This window comes from Myotis brandtii, unplaced genomic scaffold, assembly GCF_000412655.1.
Source record: "Myotis brandtii unplaced genomic scaffold, ASM41265v1 scaffold576, whole genome shotgun sequence".
NCBI classification, from domain to species: Eukaryota; Metazoa; Chordata; class Mammalia; order Chiroptera; family Vespertilionidae; genus Myotis; species Myotis brandtii.
The window spans coordinates 491,265-509,616 of record NW_005370156.1 but is presented as its reverse complement, the minus strand read 5'-3'; the positions used below and the strand labels follow the sequence as shown (position 1 = coordinate 509,616).

At 38.3% G+C, this 18,352-nt stretch overlaps 2 protein-coding genes across 3 annotated transcripts in view; both read left to right on the top strand.

Annotated features, from left to right (window-relative positions):
• Positions 1–18,352, top strand: part of HSPA14 (heat shock 70kDa protein 14) — a 51,357-nt gene that overhangs the window by 551 nt on the left and 32,454 nt on the right. For both annotated transcript variants that reach the window (XR_001364531.1, XM_005878882.2), the window contains exons 2-8: positions 622–702; positions 782–864; positions 10,143–10,191; positions 10,323–10,428; positions 10,961–11,051; positions 14,277–14,381; positions 15,650–15,811. Coding sequence is in view for 1 of the 2 variants with exons in the window: in XM_005878882.2 (XP_005878944.1) it covers positions 622–702; positions 782–864; positions 10,143–10,191; positions 10,323–10,428; positions 10,961–11,051; positions 14,277–14,381; positions 15,650–15,811 (677 nt within the window). In the remaining variant the exon portion in view is untranslated. The remainder of the gene's footprint in view (positions 1–621; positions 703–781; positions 865–10,142; positions 10,192–10,322; positions 10,429–10,960; positions 11,052–14,276; positions 14,382–15,649; positions 15,812–18,352) is intronic.
• On the top strand, positions 3,120–5,728 carry LOC106728250. The gene is made up of 2 exons (XM_014549930.1): positions 3,120–3,560; positions 4,080–5,728. Exons 1-2 carry the CDS (start codon positions 3,146–3,148, stop codon positions 4,595–4,597), a joined length of 933 nt encoding a protein of 310 aa, XP_014405416.1. The 5' UTR covers positions 3,120–3,145; the 3' UTR covers positions 4,598–5,728.

Below are 18,352 nucleotides of genomic sequence, written 5' to 3'. Positions count from 1 at the left end.
CGGCCCCAGGAGGCCCGGAGGTTTGGGGACCTTTGCCGGGAAAGGGCGGGGTGGCCGTGATCGGCGGCTGGAGCTGTGGTTGATCCTGCGCGGCGTGCGGAGCGAGTTGGTGGTGCGCGGTCTACTTGGCTTGGCCTTTCTGGAAAGAAGAGAGCGTGACAAGCGGTGGTGGTCTTCCTCGTCGGGGGAGGCGGAAGGAACCATAATACTCGACTCCCCTGACGCTAGCTTAAGTGTCAGATGACTTGTCAGGAAAAGCCAAAGGGTTAGTGCCCCTTCATCATATGTAGAAAAGTGAAGAAAGAGGTATTTGTAGGGGAAGGAAGAGAAGGAGAAAGGGTGGTGAAATAACACTTATTATTGGATATAGAAAGGTGGTTATGTTTGTTTTCATTATTGACTGTGCAGAGAAGGGGGGGGGGGAATGAGGCAGTTCTTTGTGGAATGTTGGCCTTTCATAAAATCGAAGAAATAGTTGCAATTAAGTCTACAAGTTTAAAATATTGCTAGATCAATATTTCTTCCCACATAGATGGCAAATTATCACTGACCCACATATGTCTGAATATGTCCTATGAGTCTATATATTTAATTCAAAGTAACTCATATATTTTTCTCCAGGATGGCCGGGCTGATGTGGTTGCAAATGATGCGGGTGACAGAGTTACTCCAGCTGTTGTTGCCTACTCAGAAAATGAAGAGGTACTATTCCCCCTCACATTTTTGCTTTGAAATAAGTGAAAATTACATGCATTGTAATAAATATATTGCTCTTTTTCAGGTTGTTGGATTGGCAGCAAAACAAAGTAGAATAAGAAATATTTCCAATACAGTCATGAAAGTAAAGCAGATCCTTGGCAGAAGGTATGGAATAAAATATCACTTCAACATATAGGTAATAAAAATGTGTGTATACATTCTAAGCATAATGTGGAATGAAACTAGAAACACCATTTGTTTCTTCTGGGGTTTGTTTTTTTCCAGTTTTTTCTGACTGAGTTATTTCAGAGAGTACTTCAGTAGCCAGTTTCTTTTGATGATTAGTGTCAAAGATGGGTTTCACTCAGATGTTTATTTCTTGCTGACAGATCTGTTTGTATTGATAAATACCAACATTCCTTTCATTTTGATAGTTTGTGTCATTCAGAGGTGGTAATTTGGACTTCTTAGATTTCAATTTTTTTTTTGACTGAGGGAACTTGAAAGATTTTGGGGGAATTTGATGACTTCTTTGCACTGTAGTTGATTTTTGCAAAATCTATTATATTTGGTTATAATTTATGTAGATACTATCGATTTTCTTTGGGTCCTTTTGTGACTCTTTCTGGGAGCTAACTTTTCCAGTGGCTTACAAATTTAATCATTAGAGAAACAGTTTAATTAGCATCATACGCAAGAATCAGGTTAATCATCTGTTACAGCTTTAATTAAAAGATTAAAGAGTCTTGCTTCCCCAGACTCATGTCTTCTCAAATTATAGATTATCATAATACTTAGGGGGTTTCATTTTCACTGTAGTAATAATACTTGAAATAGTGTTTTAAAGTTTTCAGAGTGCTTTCACATCTATTATTTTATTTAATCCTCTCAAGTCCCTATAAGCTTAGTGGGGCAGGTTTTATCTCTTCCCATTTATAGATGAGAAAAATCAAGGCAAATAGAAGTTATGGTATTCCTAAATTAGTAAGGGAGGTGAACTAGATAGGACTACAATTCAGGACATATAAATTGGGCCCAGGTTGTTTCCTTTCTGTGTTCTGTTGAGAATTTAAATAGAGATTTTTTATGTTGATTTATTTTTTTATACATACAGATACTTTTTATTATCCTTTACTTGTGTGTAGTTAAACTGAACTTTACTTTTTCCCCCTTTTAGGATATCTATGCACTATGTCAGAAACTACAGTATTTTATAGAAAATTCAAATTTTTGTGGTGATGATGATGATAAATTAGGTGGTTTCAAAGATGTTCAAATTATAAGTTCTGGAAAAAAAGCAAGGAGTTATAGATGGATGTTGAAGCTAGATTCACTGTATGCAGCCAACAATGTGTTATTTTAATTGAACTTTAATATTTTGAGTACTTGTACATAGTGTTGTAAGAAATAATACAAAGAGATCCTGTATTTTACTGGATTTACCACTTTCTCCCAATAATAACATCTTGCAAAATTACAGTATCACAACCAGATACTGACATTGATATAATCAAGATTTAGAACATGTCCACAGATCTATCCCCTAGTAGTACTATTTGTTTTATGCTGCTGTTTTGGGGCAGACAGTTGGAGTAAAGATGTGGTTGTCTTTTGCTATATTATGCAAAAAGCTCTGTATTAACAAGAATAACTTAAGCTTACTTTTCTGGCCCTGAAAGTTATCCTTTAACGAAGGAGTGCAATGGTGACAGTCAGATGGGTAATACATAGCCACAGTATGCTGCTTGCAGCAAGGTTAGTGAAGGATGAGCACCCTTCAGACAAACTGCTACACCACGGTCCTGCTAGCTGCCTCATGCTCCAGGGATTTCCCAGTTCATCTGTCTACTTAGAAGACAATGGGTGATTTTTACAGACACACAGGTATCCCAGGTTTCAGCCTTGGAAGCATTCTGGCCTTCATGGAGGAGCCAGTCCCCTTGTTATCAAGCCAGTAAGGCCCTTTTTAGCCCCTGGGGCAGTGTCTATCCTGGATGAACTCCCAAAGTTGGGCTTTTTCAGTCTTGGCATCCTACCTGTTTGTGACCTACTTACAGGTAGCACAGCTTAACTTGCTGCCACAATTATCCTTACACCCTTCCTGTAACTCTCATTCCCCTGTGGCCTTCCAGCCAGAAATTTGGTCCTTGGATCTGGCTTCTCAGCAATTAGCCCTGAGAGGGAAGAATCCGTTGGCTCCTGGAAATAAACTGAAAGCACCCAGAGTTTCCCCACACCTTCAGATTTGCACCTTGCTGTCCAGGAGCTTTCTTCAGCTAGCCTTCCTTCCCAGTCCACTATGGCCAATTCCAATAGCAGTGCGGGCATCCGGTGGTCCAGACAGGAGACGCGAACTCTTCTCTCCATATTAGGCGAGGCAGAATACATTCAACGCCTCCAGACTGTGCATCATAATGCAGATGTCTATCAGGCTGTGTCTAAGCGAATGCAGCAGGAAGGCTTCCGCCGCACCGATCGTCAGTGCCGCTCCAAGTTTAAAGTTCTGAAGGCATTATATTTAAAGGCATATGTTGCCCATGCCACTAGTATGGGTGACCCACCACACTGTCCATTTTATGAGACCTTGGATCAGCTTCTCCGAAATCAGGTAGTGACTGACCCAGACAACTTAATGGAGGATACTGCATGGGCCAAGCACTACGCTCAGAACTTAATGGCCTCTGACAACCCAGGGGAAGAGGAAACCGGCATTCTGAAACCAAAAAGGACTCAGGCAGCAGATCATCAGCCTATCTCAAAAACAGTTAAGGAATCAGATGAGGATTGTCAACTGAGAATCACTGACCAGATGCAAGAAACCAGTGACCTTGAGGACTCCTGGGATGAATCCTCAGGTGCAGGTAATTTCCAAACATGTAAAGGATTGGGTCCCAGAGTCACTTGGTTCTAAACAACAATATATGATTGGATGGTGTGGGTTTGTTTTTTTTTAACATAACCCCTGTTTTTGCCCCTGCCCTCTTTTTTTAAAACCTAATTATAAGATAAGGGGCTCCAGGTATTTAAAAGCTATGACCCTAGGTATGTAAGGTATAGAACTCTTTAATTGTATAAGTGCTCTTTAGAACCAAACTATTTTGGCAATATTTATAATGGGTACTTAGGCATTTGTGGATGTAAAGTGGGTTGGATAGCTAAGTGGAAAGAGGCTCAGTAAGGTAAAGGGAAGGTTTTGGAAATAAGGTTACAATAGGCTAAAATGGCCAGACCAAAGAAATTAATTCTTCCTAGTCCCTTGTGGAAAGAGGATTTTCCAGGATCCACCACAGTTTTGTAATTGTCTCTCAGCTCTGCTGCTGGCTCCATGCATTCCCTTAGCAGGAATGCCCTCTCTGCAACATTGTTGCTTTGTTTTTCAGGGTGCTCTCAAGGGACCCCCAGCTACAACAGTTCCCACCACCTTTTCAGAGGTGCAGTTGCTCCCTGTCAGAGCAGCCCCATGACCAGACTGGGTGTGTCCGGTGAGCCCAGTCCCTGCACCAGCACGGGCCGAAACACTCCTGGGGTGGCCTTCACACAGCAGCCTCCAATCTCCTCCGGAGTTCCTTTTTCTGGTGGGGATAGGCCTTTGACCAGTGAGCCCCCTCCAAGGTGGGCAAGACGAAGAAGGCGGTCAGTGGCCAGGACTATTGCAGCTGAATTGGCAGAAAACAGGAGATTGGCACGAGAACTTTCAAAACGTGAGGAAGAAAAATTGGACAGGCTGATTGCTATTGGTGAGGAGGCCAGTGCTCAGCAAGACACTGCCAATGAGCTCCGCAGGGATGCCGTGATTGCAGTGAGACGCTTGGCAACAGCAGTGGAAGAGGCAACCAGTGCTTTTCAGCTAGGGCTTGAAAAATTGCTTCAGAGATTAATTTCTAACACCAAAAGTTAGGAACTGATGATAAAAGGGTATATACCCTAAACTGGTAGAAGCCCATATCCAAGACTTGCCTTTTGGTGACCTGGATCTTTTTCCATGTCCTCAGAGAAAAGAGTGGATGAGCCGCAAATATACAAGAAGAGTAGGAATATACGTGCTAGTTGTTTTTCCCAAACTTCTCCACTAATTGAAAGACTTCAGATATGTGAGAGGTGGCCTAATGGAAAATGGATGGAGCCAACTCCAGAGCTAGTTAGCCCTGGCTTTGTCACTGATATGAGGCAGTTTAGTTTACCTCTCTGCACCAGTTTCCTCATCAGTAAAATGGGAGCTAGGTAACAATTCCTAACCTGCCTACCTCACAGGGATGTTGTGAGGATCAAATGGCTAATAGATGTGCAAGGGTTTAAAAGCGCTATATACACATGTAAGTTATTAAATGTATATGACCTTGGCTGAGGTAAGGCAAGGATGTGGCACATTAGTTGACAAGATAGAGAATTATGGTTGTATACCATGATGATTTCATTGCTTGAATAGTTGTTTAACTTGATTGCTTTCTGAAGTTTAAAGTCTTCAATTTTTTTTAATCCTTCTGTAGCTCAAGACTACTATAGACACAACATCTATTTGTACCTTTCTCTCATTTTCACTGCTGTGTCTGTGACATTCCTACTAGTGAGCACTCAATAGTCAAACCATCTTTCACTCCATTTTAATAGTTCTTAGTCTCTATAGGATATAATTCAAAACTAATAGGAAGCCACAATCATGTGTTATGGTTCATATTGATAATCCGATATAATGAGATATTGGCTGTTTATAAAATATTAAATGTAAGTAAATTCTTTGCATTCTATATTACTTGGGTCCTTTACATGCATAATTACATATTGTTAAATTTCGATTGCTAATTGAATATCTTGGAAAGATTCGGGATAATATCAGTTTCCCAGGTGCTTTTTAGCTAATTTCATTCTTTTTTGTTAGTGTTGTTTCTGTGTTGTATGTTACAGAAGGCAAGCACTAGAAAACTTTCCTTCTAGGGAACTTTCCAAAATCACTTTTTCTCACATGGTGTAGACCAGTGATGGAGAACCTATGACACACGTGTCAGAGGTGACACGCGAACTCATTTTTTTGGTTGATTTTTCTTTGTTAAATGGCATTTAAATATATAAAATAAATATCAAAAATATAAGTCTTTGTTTTACTATGGTTGCAAATATCAAAAAATTTCTATATGTGACACGGCACCAGAGTTAAGTTAGGGTTTTTCAAAATGCTGACACGCCGAGCTCAAAAGGTTCGCCATCACTGGTGTAGACAAAAGTTCACCTAGTTAGTGGCATGTGGTGGAAAAGAATAGCTTTGGAAAGAGTTGAGGGTGGTGTGAATAAAGACTGCTTGCAATAAATAACTCCTTTTAAGCACAGGTTCTCAAAAAACACATTCCATTTTCCCCAAAAAACACAGGTGTTGAGCCATATTTCCAATTTAAAAAGTTTTTCTTCAATCTAGAGGCTGAAAAAAAGTCTGAGCATGTTGGAAGAAGTTTTATATTTTGCAGGCTTAGGTGTTAATGCAGGAAATACAAATAGGTGAAGAAATAGTTAAAAAACAGTGGGAACATACCCGGAACCATGAATAGATGTCAAGCAAGTGAGCTGCTCTGTTGAGTGGGTAATGGATGGAGGCGGCAGCTGCTGTGGTAGCATACACTGGAATCAAGTTAGAACTCCTGGGTTCTAATCCTGTCACAGTTCCATTGGCAAATCATTTGAATTGTTTTAGGTCACTAAATGGCGGGATATGTGTCAGTTATAACTAGATAACACTAATGTAGGTAGGTAGACATTTTGGAAAAACAGGGAAGTACTTAGTGAAAAATGAGGCCTGTACTATATTAATCTGTTAATGATGGCAAAATAAATAGGCAGTGATTTATTTAAGATAAAGGAAGTGCTAAAGTATAGAAGTGGAGTTAAACTTTGAAGGTAGTATTGTGAAAAGCTAATGGGTAATGTAACCTTAATGTGGGAATAAAACTAAAGGAAAATAACTTAAAGAAGTGAACAGAACAGAAATAGGCAAAATATTATAAAGAGGAGGGAAGTTGTAATAAGGGGATGTTATGTGAAAGAAAACAAGCCCAGAAATCTTACTTAAGTTCCAGGCCAAACCATTACTACCTGTCCATCCTTAAGTGGGTCATTTTACCATTCTACTAGTATATCTCAGGATCCTCACCTATTAAGAAACTGGAAACTGTTCTACCTACCTCACGGGATTGTTGTGAGGGTCAAAGAAACAGATAAATGTAAAAGTGCTCTCATACATGGAAAGCACTATACTGTGACAGTAGTGGGAAAGAAGACCCTGTACACGGTAGTGCTGGTATGTGCCCGGTCTAAGGGCCTGCTGACCATGCAAGAGACATGTAAGGAAGGAGGAGGAAGAGAAAATGGCATTGCTGATAAAGGTTGTGATACTATGGTAGGGTTAACATTCTGCCTCCTTAAGACCATGATGTAAATAAGGTGCTGTGTATACTAACCTCCCACCACCCTTTGTTTTTCTGTTACATAATTAATCCTGGTGTGGACAAATAAAGTTTTTCTTTGTATGTAGTTGTGAGTCAGTTCGCTACTTTCTGGTGCTATCCGTGATCATTTGTCGTCACCTGCATTCTCTGTTTTCTGCTTTTCTTCTAGTTAATCTCCAGGTTCTTGCCTATACATAGCCTCCAAGAGCTATGTGTGCTTTCTGTCTTCACATAAGCCAGGGCCTTTTTGCATAGCAGTTGAGAAATAATTTTCCTTTCTACGAGTTTTATAAATTCCATAAAATATCTTTTCCCAGCAAATATCTTCTCTGAGTGGTAGGTAGCCTACACAATAGGATAAATTATCCTGGTTGACTTAAATTCTAGTCTTAAAACAACTGGTAAAGGTGCACAAATTACAATATTGGTGCAAAAAAATTACTATAGGCACACTTCATCTGATACTTACTCTTAAAATATTTGTCCAGGATGTAAGTCTATTGCAGTGGTTCTCAACTTTACTAATGCCGCGACCCTTTAATAAAGTTACGCATGATGTGGTGACCCCCAACCATAAAATTATTTTCGTTGCTACTTCATAACTGTAATTTTGCTTACTGTTATGAATCGTAATGTAAATATCTGATATGCAGGATGTATTTTCATTGTTCACGACCCACAGATTGAGAACCGCTGGTCTATTGGGTGTTTGAAAAGGGAAGAAGGGGAGGGTTCCGTGGAAAGAATACTAAAGTTTGCATTAAAGATCTGGATTCTGGCCAGTTCTGCCATTAACCATGTGACTTTGGGCAAGCTATTTTACCTGTTTCCTCACTACCAATTTTTAGGTGATAGAGAAGGAAGTGTGGGGAATCTGCAAGTATTCAGACAGACTTCTAAGCCAAATTAGGCAATTTTAAACAACCCTTTTGTCTTTCTCTTAATTATACAGGTAGGGTTATCAGATGTTCAGTAACCCTTTAGCACAAGCATGTCAAACTAAAAAGCTAACACGAGCCAAATAAACAAGGTTTAAGTTTATGTGGTCCACAAAAAAACAAAAGCCTCAATTTTCATAGAAACATAGGTTTATTTTGATAGAGACATGCTGAATACAAAAGGCTGAAATGAGTAATCATTAACATAAAATAATAGAACACTTTAATAAAAATTAAGTTTTTCTTGAACATTAACTTACCAGACACTGAATAACTGCACAAATTAATAAGTGCAACGCAAATAAACCTATTTTTCTTGTTCTCTGAAAGAGAAATATTTCCTGTTGCGCACACCAAACAAGTCAGTCCAAGATTAATGACAGGGCAATCGGCTGCAAAAATATTCACTGATAGTATAACATGCTTGCTTTAGCAGTTAGCCACTATTCATTTCCACCTCTTCTTATTAAACATTTAAGACTGGTTTCTGAACAGAATAGCCACAGCCCTTGGAAGAAGGGTTTAGGGCAAGCATGTCAAACTCGTGGCCCACAACGAATATTTTTGTGGCCCAGCCAATATAATGGTATGTAAGAAATGTTTTAATAAAAATTTCATAACTTAGTTTTTACAATATCCTGTTATACATAATTATTAATAACGAACTACAACGTTTGCTAATGACTGATTACTATAATCATATTGCATTCATTTCCCTTACGTGCAGGCACACCATTTCTCTCCACTAATACTAGCAGCGAATATTTTAGCAGCCGATTGCCACATCATTAGTCTTGGACTGACTTGTTTGGTGTGCGCAACAGGAAATATTTCTCTTTCAGAGAACAAGAAAAATAGGTTTATTTGCGTTGCACTTATTAATTTGTGCAGTTATTCAGTGTCTGGTAAGTTAATGTTCAAGAAAAACTTAATTTTTATTAAAGTGTTCTATTATTTTATGTTAACGATTACTCATTTCAGCCTTTTGTATTTAGCATGTCTCTATCGAAATAAACCTATGTTTCTATGAAAATTGAGGCTTTTGTTTTTTTGTGGCCCACATAAACTTAAACCTTGTTTATTTGGCTCACGTTAGCCTTTGAGTTTGACATGCTTGCTTTAGGGGACGGATTTACTTCATCTCAGTAAGATGAAATTAAACCAAAGATCAGTTATTCCTATTTCTGCTCAAGGGGCAGAAGTACTTAATCATGCACCATCTTATTGCCAGGCAGTGAACAACCATACCCTGATAGAGAAAACCTGGGATCAAATACTGACTCTGCCCCTTATTAACTGTTAAGTCATTGACCCTCTATGAACCTGTTATCTCTAAAATAATTTCTGCCAAATTAATCCCATTAAGGTATTGTGAAGATCAAGTGAGGTAATATATGTGAAAACAGTCTGCATAAATTGGTATTACTATTTTGAGCAACAAAACACCCCTTTTTTTTTATTGCCATGCAGTTTTATTTAGTACCCACTTTATATAGGGTAATATAGATCTGTCCACCTGTAGTACTGTGTACCTTTCAATATATAACATTTGTACTGTTGCTCACTCTTGATTTTGAGTGTTGATTCATGTTCAGACCAAGCAACAGAGATGGTATTAGACATGCTGGTTTGCCCTTAGTTTGCAGTCTTATCTCTTTTGTCCTTTTTATCTCAGTGGTTGGGTCTTCAGGATTATAGATGGGGAAGTATGTAACAAAATCATTGACATTATGAAAAATCACCCCCAAATGTATTATAGTACCTATTAGTAGCAGTAAGATCAGAACAAGGAAGAGCTACTTTAAATGCAAAGATTGTCGGCGTTGGTGGTATAGTGGTGAGCATAGCTGCCTTCCAAATGCAAAGATTAACACTTTAATAGATTTACTATAACCTTTGTAAAGATTCTCTGTAGTAATTGAAATTTTTTTGAAGTTTTTTAAAATATTAAGCAACTTAATTTTGTTTATATTTTTATATTTGTTCAGTGGTAATAAAAAATATAGTGTTCTTTACAACTTATATATGAACAATACAGATTTTAATACTTAATTATCTTTATCTTTATGAACAGCTCTGATGACCCACAGGCTCAGAAATACATCACAGAAAGTAAATGTTTAGTGAGTATGGTCCTGTTATTACTTCCCTATTACACAAAGTAATTGCTAAGGTGCTGTCCTATAATATTGGTTTGAAACTTTATATTTCGTTAAAATTATTCCTTATTTAACACTTACAATTTTCTTTCTAGGCCATTGAAAAAAATGGGAAATTACGATATAAAATAGATACTGGAGAAGAAACAAAATTTGTTAACCCAGAAGATGTTGCCAGACTGATATTTAGTAAAATGAAAGGTATTGAGCCAAAGCAAAAAAATTTTTAAGAGTTGACCTTAAAATTAGACATATTTTTTGGTTTCATCACTTCTGACAAGGGCTAGAGCTGAGTGGCATTCTTAAAACAATTTAGGAAATTTTGGAGTAGATTATGCATAAGGCTCTCATCACCTCTGGGATTATACTATGAGTTTGTGGGATGTAAGGCATCCCTTTAATGTGTTGAACTAACATTATACTGTTTGTCTTTACATTGACACATTAGAAGCTCATTCCCAATAAAAACCAGTCTAATTTGGCAGTTGTTTAAAACTGAAGCCTAAGAGCCAGGCACCTTAGAAAGTACCTAGTTCTATGTCCACAAACTACCAAATCCACACGCATGATTTAAGAGAGCAAAAAAAGAAAATCAATAGGGTGGGACAGCAAGTGAACTGGAAAATCTTTATAGTGAGGAGATCTTTGCTGCAAATTGATAAACCTCAGAAAGTATTACTTGATATATTTCTGTGTCATCAGAATTTATTTTTATGTTTTTTTTAATATATAGAAACGGCACATTCTGTCTTGGGCTCAGATGCAAATGATGTAGTTATTACTGTTCCATTTGATTTTGGAGAAAAGCAAAAAAATGCTCTTGGGTAAGTATAATATGGGTTTATTTTATTTGCTTAAAGGAAATACAAATTTTACAATATCACCATATAGTAAAAAAGTAAAATTGCATTTGAAAACCCCTTGGCCAATAAAATTTTATTTGTAACGTGTATTTGTAAATAGTATGGTAAAAAGTATGTTACTGATAATATTTCCTATCTTTTATGAAATGTCAAGAGAATATAAAATTAGATGTACCTTCTTATCTATTTTGATTAGAAATGTTTTTAATTACCAGGTTAAGTTGATGTTTATGAATTACTTTGCCTTATTTTTATGTAATTAGGGTTTATGTTGAAATTATATAAAAATAGGCAATTTTATATGTTTGCAGGTATTCCTTCACCTTAGTTCTTAACATCTAACCAAAAAGTTGCATGTAGTTTTTAAAGATTATGCAGATATAATTGGTGAGAATGCATGTCTTTACTTTTGGAAAACAGTTCCACATGAGGTTTTGGCAAGCATCTAGGTTGCTTCTGGGGCAGAGAATTGCTTCATTTACTTGAACTGGAGGGATATTAAAAACTGACTCTAAAAGAAATTGGAAAATTGCAAAATGTTATAAATTTGTCTAAAGTTTATAAGCATAGGCATTTTTGAGAGATTTCTTTTTCTTGTTAAGTATAAACACATGGTATTTTCTTTATTAAGAAAATAGACTCTGAACATTATTATCTACGCTAATAAAATGTAAATTGACCATCCCTTCATGATGCCCACCAGCCAATCGAGTGAATATGCAAATTAACCCGATAAAGATGGTGGGCCAGTGGGCAGCGCACACACACCGAGCAGCTGGGGGCAGGGTGGGACGCTTGCGTCATCGCCATGACGGCGATGCAGGGGTTTCACACGCCCCAACCGATCCGGGCCTCTAGGCATTGTGGAAGGTGGAAAGGTGGCTTTGGGCCAGAGCGCAGGCCGAAAGGCAGCTCCAGCTGGAGTGAAGGCGGTGCTGGCAGCCAGGGGAAGGAAGGCCTGTTCTTGCACGAATCTTCGTGCAGTGGGCCTCTACTTTTTAATAAAACAATACCTAATTATTTATTTAACCAATGTGAGTTAAAATAAAAGTTTAAAGACAAATATAGCATGTTATATAGTTGTGAGTAAACGTTAGCTTTTTAATATTGAGTAGACTCAGTTTTGAAAAAGTAATTCAAGACCTGACAATAAAACTAACATGAAGCATAAGAAATCCTATGTAATAAAGAGCTAATATGCAAATGTTTGTCATGCCATCACACGCCAAACAGCTCAGACACTCAACACTGGGGAGAGAGGAATGGGGACCAGCCAGGCTGCAGCCCGGGAGAGGGACAAGCCACCCGCCCCATGGTCCCAGGCACCTCTGGCTGCGGCCCAAGCAAAGCACCCCGCCTACGGTCCCCTGCAGCTGCGGCCGGCCCGGGTCCTGGGTGCCTGTGGCCGGCCAGAGGAAGGGAAGCCTGGATCCCGGGTGCCTGTGACCAGCCGGAGGAGGGAATCCTGGGTCCCGGGTGTAGGGCGAGGCAGAGGCAGTTAGGAGCGATCAGGCCAGTAGGGGAGCAGTTAGGGGCAATCAGGTAGGCAGGCAGAGGTGGTTAGGGGCGATCATGCAGGCAGAGGGGTTAGGGGCGACCAGGCAGGCAGTCAAGCGAGCAGCGGTCCCAGATTGCGAGAGGCAGTCAGACATCCCCTGAGGGGTCCTGGATTGGAGAGTGTGCAGGCCGGGCTGAGGGCCCTCTCCCCCACCCCCCGTGCGCAAATTTCATGCACCGGGCCTCTAGTTATTTTGATGAAATAAAATGTTTGCTTTTTAGGTAGATTACTTAAAAGGTAAAGAAAAACCTTTCTCAAACTTTTGTCAGAAGCAGCTCAATAGTCAAAGAAAACTCCATTTAGCAGATCAAAGAAAATTTTTAGTTTTCTGTAAGTATACTATTCATATTAGCGCTTTAAAATCCTATATAATAAAAGGCTAATATGCAAATTGACCAAATGGCAGAACAATCGGTCGCTGTGACGTGCACTGACCACCAGGGAGCAGACGCTCAACGCAGGAGCTGCTCCCTGGTGGTCAGTGTGAGCACCGCTCACCAGAAGCCGGGCTCATGGGTGGCCAGCGCAGCAGCAGTGGCAGGAACCTCTCCTGCCTTCGCAGCAGCGCTAAGGATATCCAACTGACGGCTTAGGCCCACTCCCCACAAGTGGGCCTAAGCCGTCAGTCGGACATCTCCCGAAGGTTCCCAGACTGCAAGAGGGCGCAGGCCAGGCTGAGAGCTTTCCCCCCCCGCCGAGTGCACAAATTTCATGCACCAGGCCTCTAGTACTATATAATACATTGGTTCCATTTTAGGTAGCTTCTCTATACAAGATCAGTTCTCTTTATTTCCAGTTTTTTAATTTGTTCTTTATTTCTTTGTTTCTCATTCTTAATAACCAGTTGTACTTTAGGACAAAATTACTTTTTTCTTTGTTTTTAATCTTTATTATTGAAAGTATTACACATGTCCTTTTTTTTTCCCATTGACCCCTTCTAGCCTGCCCCTGTCCCTTGCCCCAGGCCTTCACCACACTGTTGTCTGTGTCCATGAGTTATGCATACTGCCATTTGGCCCAGTGATCCCACTTTTAGGAATATATTCTAAGAAACCCGAAACACCAATCAGAAGGAATATATGTACCCCTGTGTGCATAGCAGCGTAATAGCTAAGATCTGGAAACAGCCCAAGTGCCCATCAGTAGATGAGTGGATAAAAAAGCTGTGGTACATTTACACCATGGAATATTATGCAGCAGTATGAAAGAAGGGTCTCTTACCCTTTGAGACAGCATGGCAGGACTTGGAGAGTATTATGCTAAGCAGAATAAGACAGAGAAAAACAAGTATCACATGATCTCAATCATATATGGAATCTAATGAACAAAATAAACTGATGAACAAAATAGATCCAGAGATATAGAAGCATGGAACAGGCTATTGAATCTCAGAGGGAAGGCAGAGATGAGTAGGAAGAGATCAACCAATGAACATTATTAAATGGGAAAAGATCTCAAGAGTTACATTCATCTCTTGTGTCCTATTATATTGCTTCTAAAGATCATTACCATCCATAGTCTACTTATGCAGTCTTATTTGATATTGCATAAAATCTTACAGTAGAGCATTTCTAAAATGTACACTTGAACATGTGATGCTAAATTCACTGAAAGCAAATTGTCCACAGGGAAGCAGCCAGAGCTGCTGGCTTTAATGTTTTGCGGTTAATCCATGAACCATCTGCAGCTCTCCTGGCTTATGGAATTGGACAAGACTCCCCCGCTGGAAAAAGGTAAAAATCGTATTTTCAGCTTTAAATTATTCAGTGCAGAAAACATTTAAGATTTATAGCAATTACATCAGTAGAGATTATTATAAAATGCAGTGCTTCCAAGCCTTTGTGAATGGAAAGACATCAAAACTCTCAACTGGAATTTTTCAAATAGATGAGAAAGGTGTCCTAGGAAAGCAGAGAAGGGACATAACAGGAGGGAAGATTGACCTTATCTATCCTTCTCTTATGACCCACATTTTGTCCCTATAATTGAGATAGATTTGAAATATGTAAGCTTAGCCACATTCCAAATCAAGCTAGGACACTTAATTTTACTACCAATTTCAATTATTAAATTTGTTTATAACTAGTGAGTAGTTTTATGCACATTTGTCTTGACAGATGACGAGAAATCTAACATGAGGATTTAAGAATTATTTTGATTATGAAACAGTAAAACATACTCCTAATTTAGTTGTCAAAGTTGTCTTACTAGGCCTGACATATGCAGCTTCAAGGAAATTAATTCAGATGTGTTAATGTTTTCTAATTGTTTCACCTTGTATCTTATCTCACAGTTTGAGTAAAGAAATGAATATATATAAATCAGTAGGAAATTATTTTTAGGTAAACTAGATAAATGTAAAATATCAGAAATTATAAATTTTTATACATAGGAAATTAGCTTCTAGTTTTGGGTATGTTTCATGTTTATAGACATGTTATTGCAGCAGTAACTTGGATAATATTAACACAAAATTTCTATTTTTAATTCTCTTACAATTCACTATAATCACAAATCTTTTCTTTATTTAAAAAGTTGGTGTTTTGAACTCTAGTTATTCAGAAGAATACAATTTTGCCAGCACAACTAAATGAAAAATAATTTTGACTTAATATTAAAAGATCTAGTTTTTAAGCTTAATTCATCACTAAGTGATGACTATGGACAATTTTTTTTTTAATGGAATTTATTGGGGTAGCACTGGTTAACAAAATTTACAGGTTTTAGGTGTACAATTCTACAACACTGTATTGTGCGTTCACCACCCCAAGTCAAATCTCTATCATCATTTATCCTCCCTATACCCTCTTCTACCTCTCTCCACACCCCTCCCCCCAGCAATCACCACACAACCATGGACAAGTTAGTTACTCATGAGATTTTCAGTTTCCTTATTTGTGATCTAAATGGATTAAACTAAGTGGCTCCTTAGTTTAAGAAGTGGAGCCTAGCTTTAAAATGTTGTGTTCTCATAACTTACTCATGTTATCTCTTTTTTAAGCAATATTTTGGTGTTCAAACTTGGAGGAACATCCTTATCTATCAGTGTCATGGAAGTTAACAGTGGAATATATCGTGTTATTTCAACAAACACTGATGATAACATTGGAGGTACACAATTTACAGAAACCTTAGCACAGCATCTAGCTTCTGAGTTTCAGAGGTGAGTAATAATGAATTTGATTATATATATTGTTGTTAGTCTTCACCTGAGGATATTTTTTCCATTGATTTTTAGAGAGAGTGGAAGGAGGAGGGAGAGAAAGAAATAGAGAAATATCAATGTGAGAGTATACATTGATTGGCTGCCTCCCACACATGCCCCTACCGGGGCCAGGAACCTACAACTGAGGCACATGCCCTAACCAGGAATCGAATGCATGATCCTTCAATATGCTGGCCAATGCTCCAACCATTGAGCCAAACCAGCCAGGGCTGATGATATATTTTGATTGAAGTTTGTCTTTAGTTTTTTTGCCCTAATTTATTTGAAATTGCTCTGCTTCAAAGGAGGATGTGTTTTTTTCCAATGTACTGGATATTTTTGTGGAGTTAATACAGCCGTGGGCAAACTACGGCCCGCGGGCCGGATCCGGCCCCTTTGAAATGAATAAAATTAAAAAAAAAAAAAAAAAAAAAAGACCGTACCCTTTTATGTAATGATGTTTACTTTGAATTTATATTAGTTCACACAAACACTCCATCCATGCTTTTGTTCCAGCCCTCCGGTCCAGTTTAAGAACCCATTGTGGCCCTCGAGTCAAAAAGTTTGCCCACCCCTGAGTTAATATCTATCCACGCAAATGTTGGGAAGCATAGACCAAGCATAGTCCAGTGCATTGTGCTTGGATTTTTTACTTAGTTTAAGGGATTACCAGACACGGAACTGCGTGGACTTGGATCTCAAGTTCAGTTTCTTAATTCTTCATCTGCTGCTCTATGTCTCGGGAAAGGCCTCACTACCTTCTGAACAGTTTTTAAGTTTAGAGCTAATGATGAAGATTACATTGTTATAGTCACATTCCAGGGAATTAATGGAGTGTTTACTTAATTACTAATCTACTACTACAGAGAATATTTTATTTTTGTTACTGGATGCAGTTATTCCATTCAAAATTCTAATCTTGTTTGGTATATCAAGAGCCACATATATAAAGGTTATATTTTGGACATTACCGTGCTAAAAAAAATGTGGCTGAAACAATGTTTTCATCTGTTTAGCTCAGCAGTTCTCAACCTGTGGGTCGCGACCCCTTTGGGGGTCGAATGACCCTTTCACAGGGGTTGCCTAAGACCATCGGAAAACACATATATAATTACGTATTGTTTTGTGATTAATCACTATGCTTTAATTATGTTCAATTTGTAACAATGAAAATATATCCTGCATATCAGATATTTACATTACGATTCATAACAGTAAGCAAAATTACAGTTATGAAGTAGCAACGAAAATAATTTTATGGTTGGGGGTCACCACAACATGAGGAACTGTATTAAAGGGTCGCAGCATTAGGAAGGTTGAGAACCACTGGTTTAGCTATACTGGATAAAAGAAAGTCTTGAAAAAGTGGTAATTTCTTATTTGTTAAATAAAGACCTATACCGTTTTTTGTTATAAAGGTGTCCCAATTCAAGGTAGAGCATTGTTAATTTTACTCACAATTCTAATTAATGTACATGTTTAAAAACAAGGCCTTTGCTCACTGCCTATCAAACATTGTTAATAATTAATTCATCTTGGAGATAGAGGAACTGTAATTCTACATGTTTTGTATGTGTCAAGTTTCTTTAAAGAACTACTTTTATTTATTTTTTTTAATGCTGGACAGATAATTTTATACCATTGACCAACACCTCAATTGTAAAGGGTAATATATGAGATTTGACCTAGTTACATTTATCTCCTTCAACCTCCATTTGTCTCATCTGCAAAAAATAAAAAATGGCAGGTACTCTGCTTTCTTTAAAGTATACTGTATTATTAAAGGTACAGAATGCAGAAGTTCAGACTATTATGTATATTGGTTATTGATTTTTCTTGAAGAGATTCTTCTTTTAATTGCGAGGATTTTCTTCAGACATTTTGGTGGGTTGGAAACCAGATGCTAAAATCTGGTATTAATACTGCTCTATGAGTTGCTTATTATTTTCTTTTTTAACTATATGTGTGTCTTTTTTTATTGCTTAAAGTATTACAAAGAATATTACATATATCTTCTTTTTTTCCCCCCCAGCCTCTCCTACCCCCCAGTGTCTTATGTCCATTGGTTATGCTTATATGCATGCATACCCTTCGGTTGGTTGATCTCTTACCCCCCTCCCGCCCCCCAACCCCCCCCACACACAGCCTTCCGGCTGTAGTTTGACAGTCTGTTCGAGGCTGCTCTGCCTCTGTATCTTTTTTGTTCATCAGTTTATAATGGTCTTTATTATCCATAAATGAGTGAGATCATGTGGTATTTTTCTTTCATTGACTGGCTTATTTCACTTAGCATAATGCTCTCCACTTCCATCCATGCTGTTGCAAATGCTAAGAATTCCTTCCTTTTTGCAGCAGCATAGTATTCCATTGTGTAGATGTACCACAGTTTTCTAATCCATTCATCTGCTGATGGGCACTTAGGCTGTTTTCAGATCTTCGCTATGGTAAATTGTGCTGCTATGAACATAGGAATGCATATATCCTTTCTGATTGGTGTTT

Coding starts and splice junctions, on each gene's coding strand:
- LOC106728250 (XM_014549930.1), top strand. CDS start 3,146: ATGCAGCAGGAAGGCTTCCGCCGCACCGATCGTCAGTGCCGCTCCAAG. Junction 3,561..4,079: donor GGATGAATCCTCAGGTGCAG/GTAATTTCCAAA, acceptor TTTGTTTTTCAG/GGTGCTCTCAAGGGACCCCC.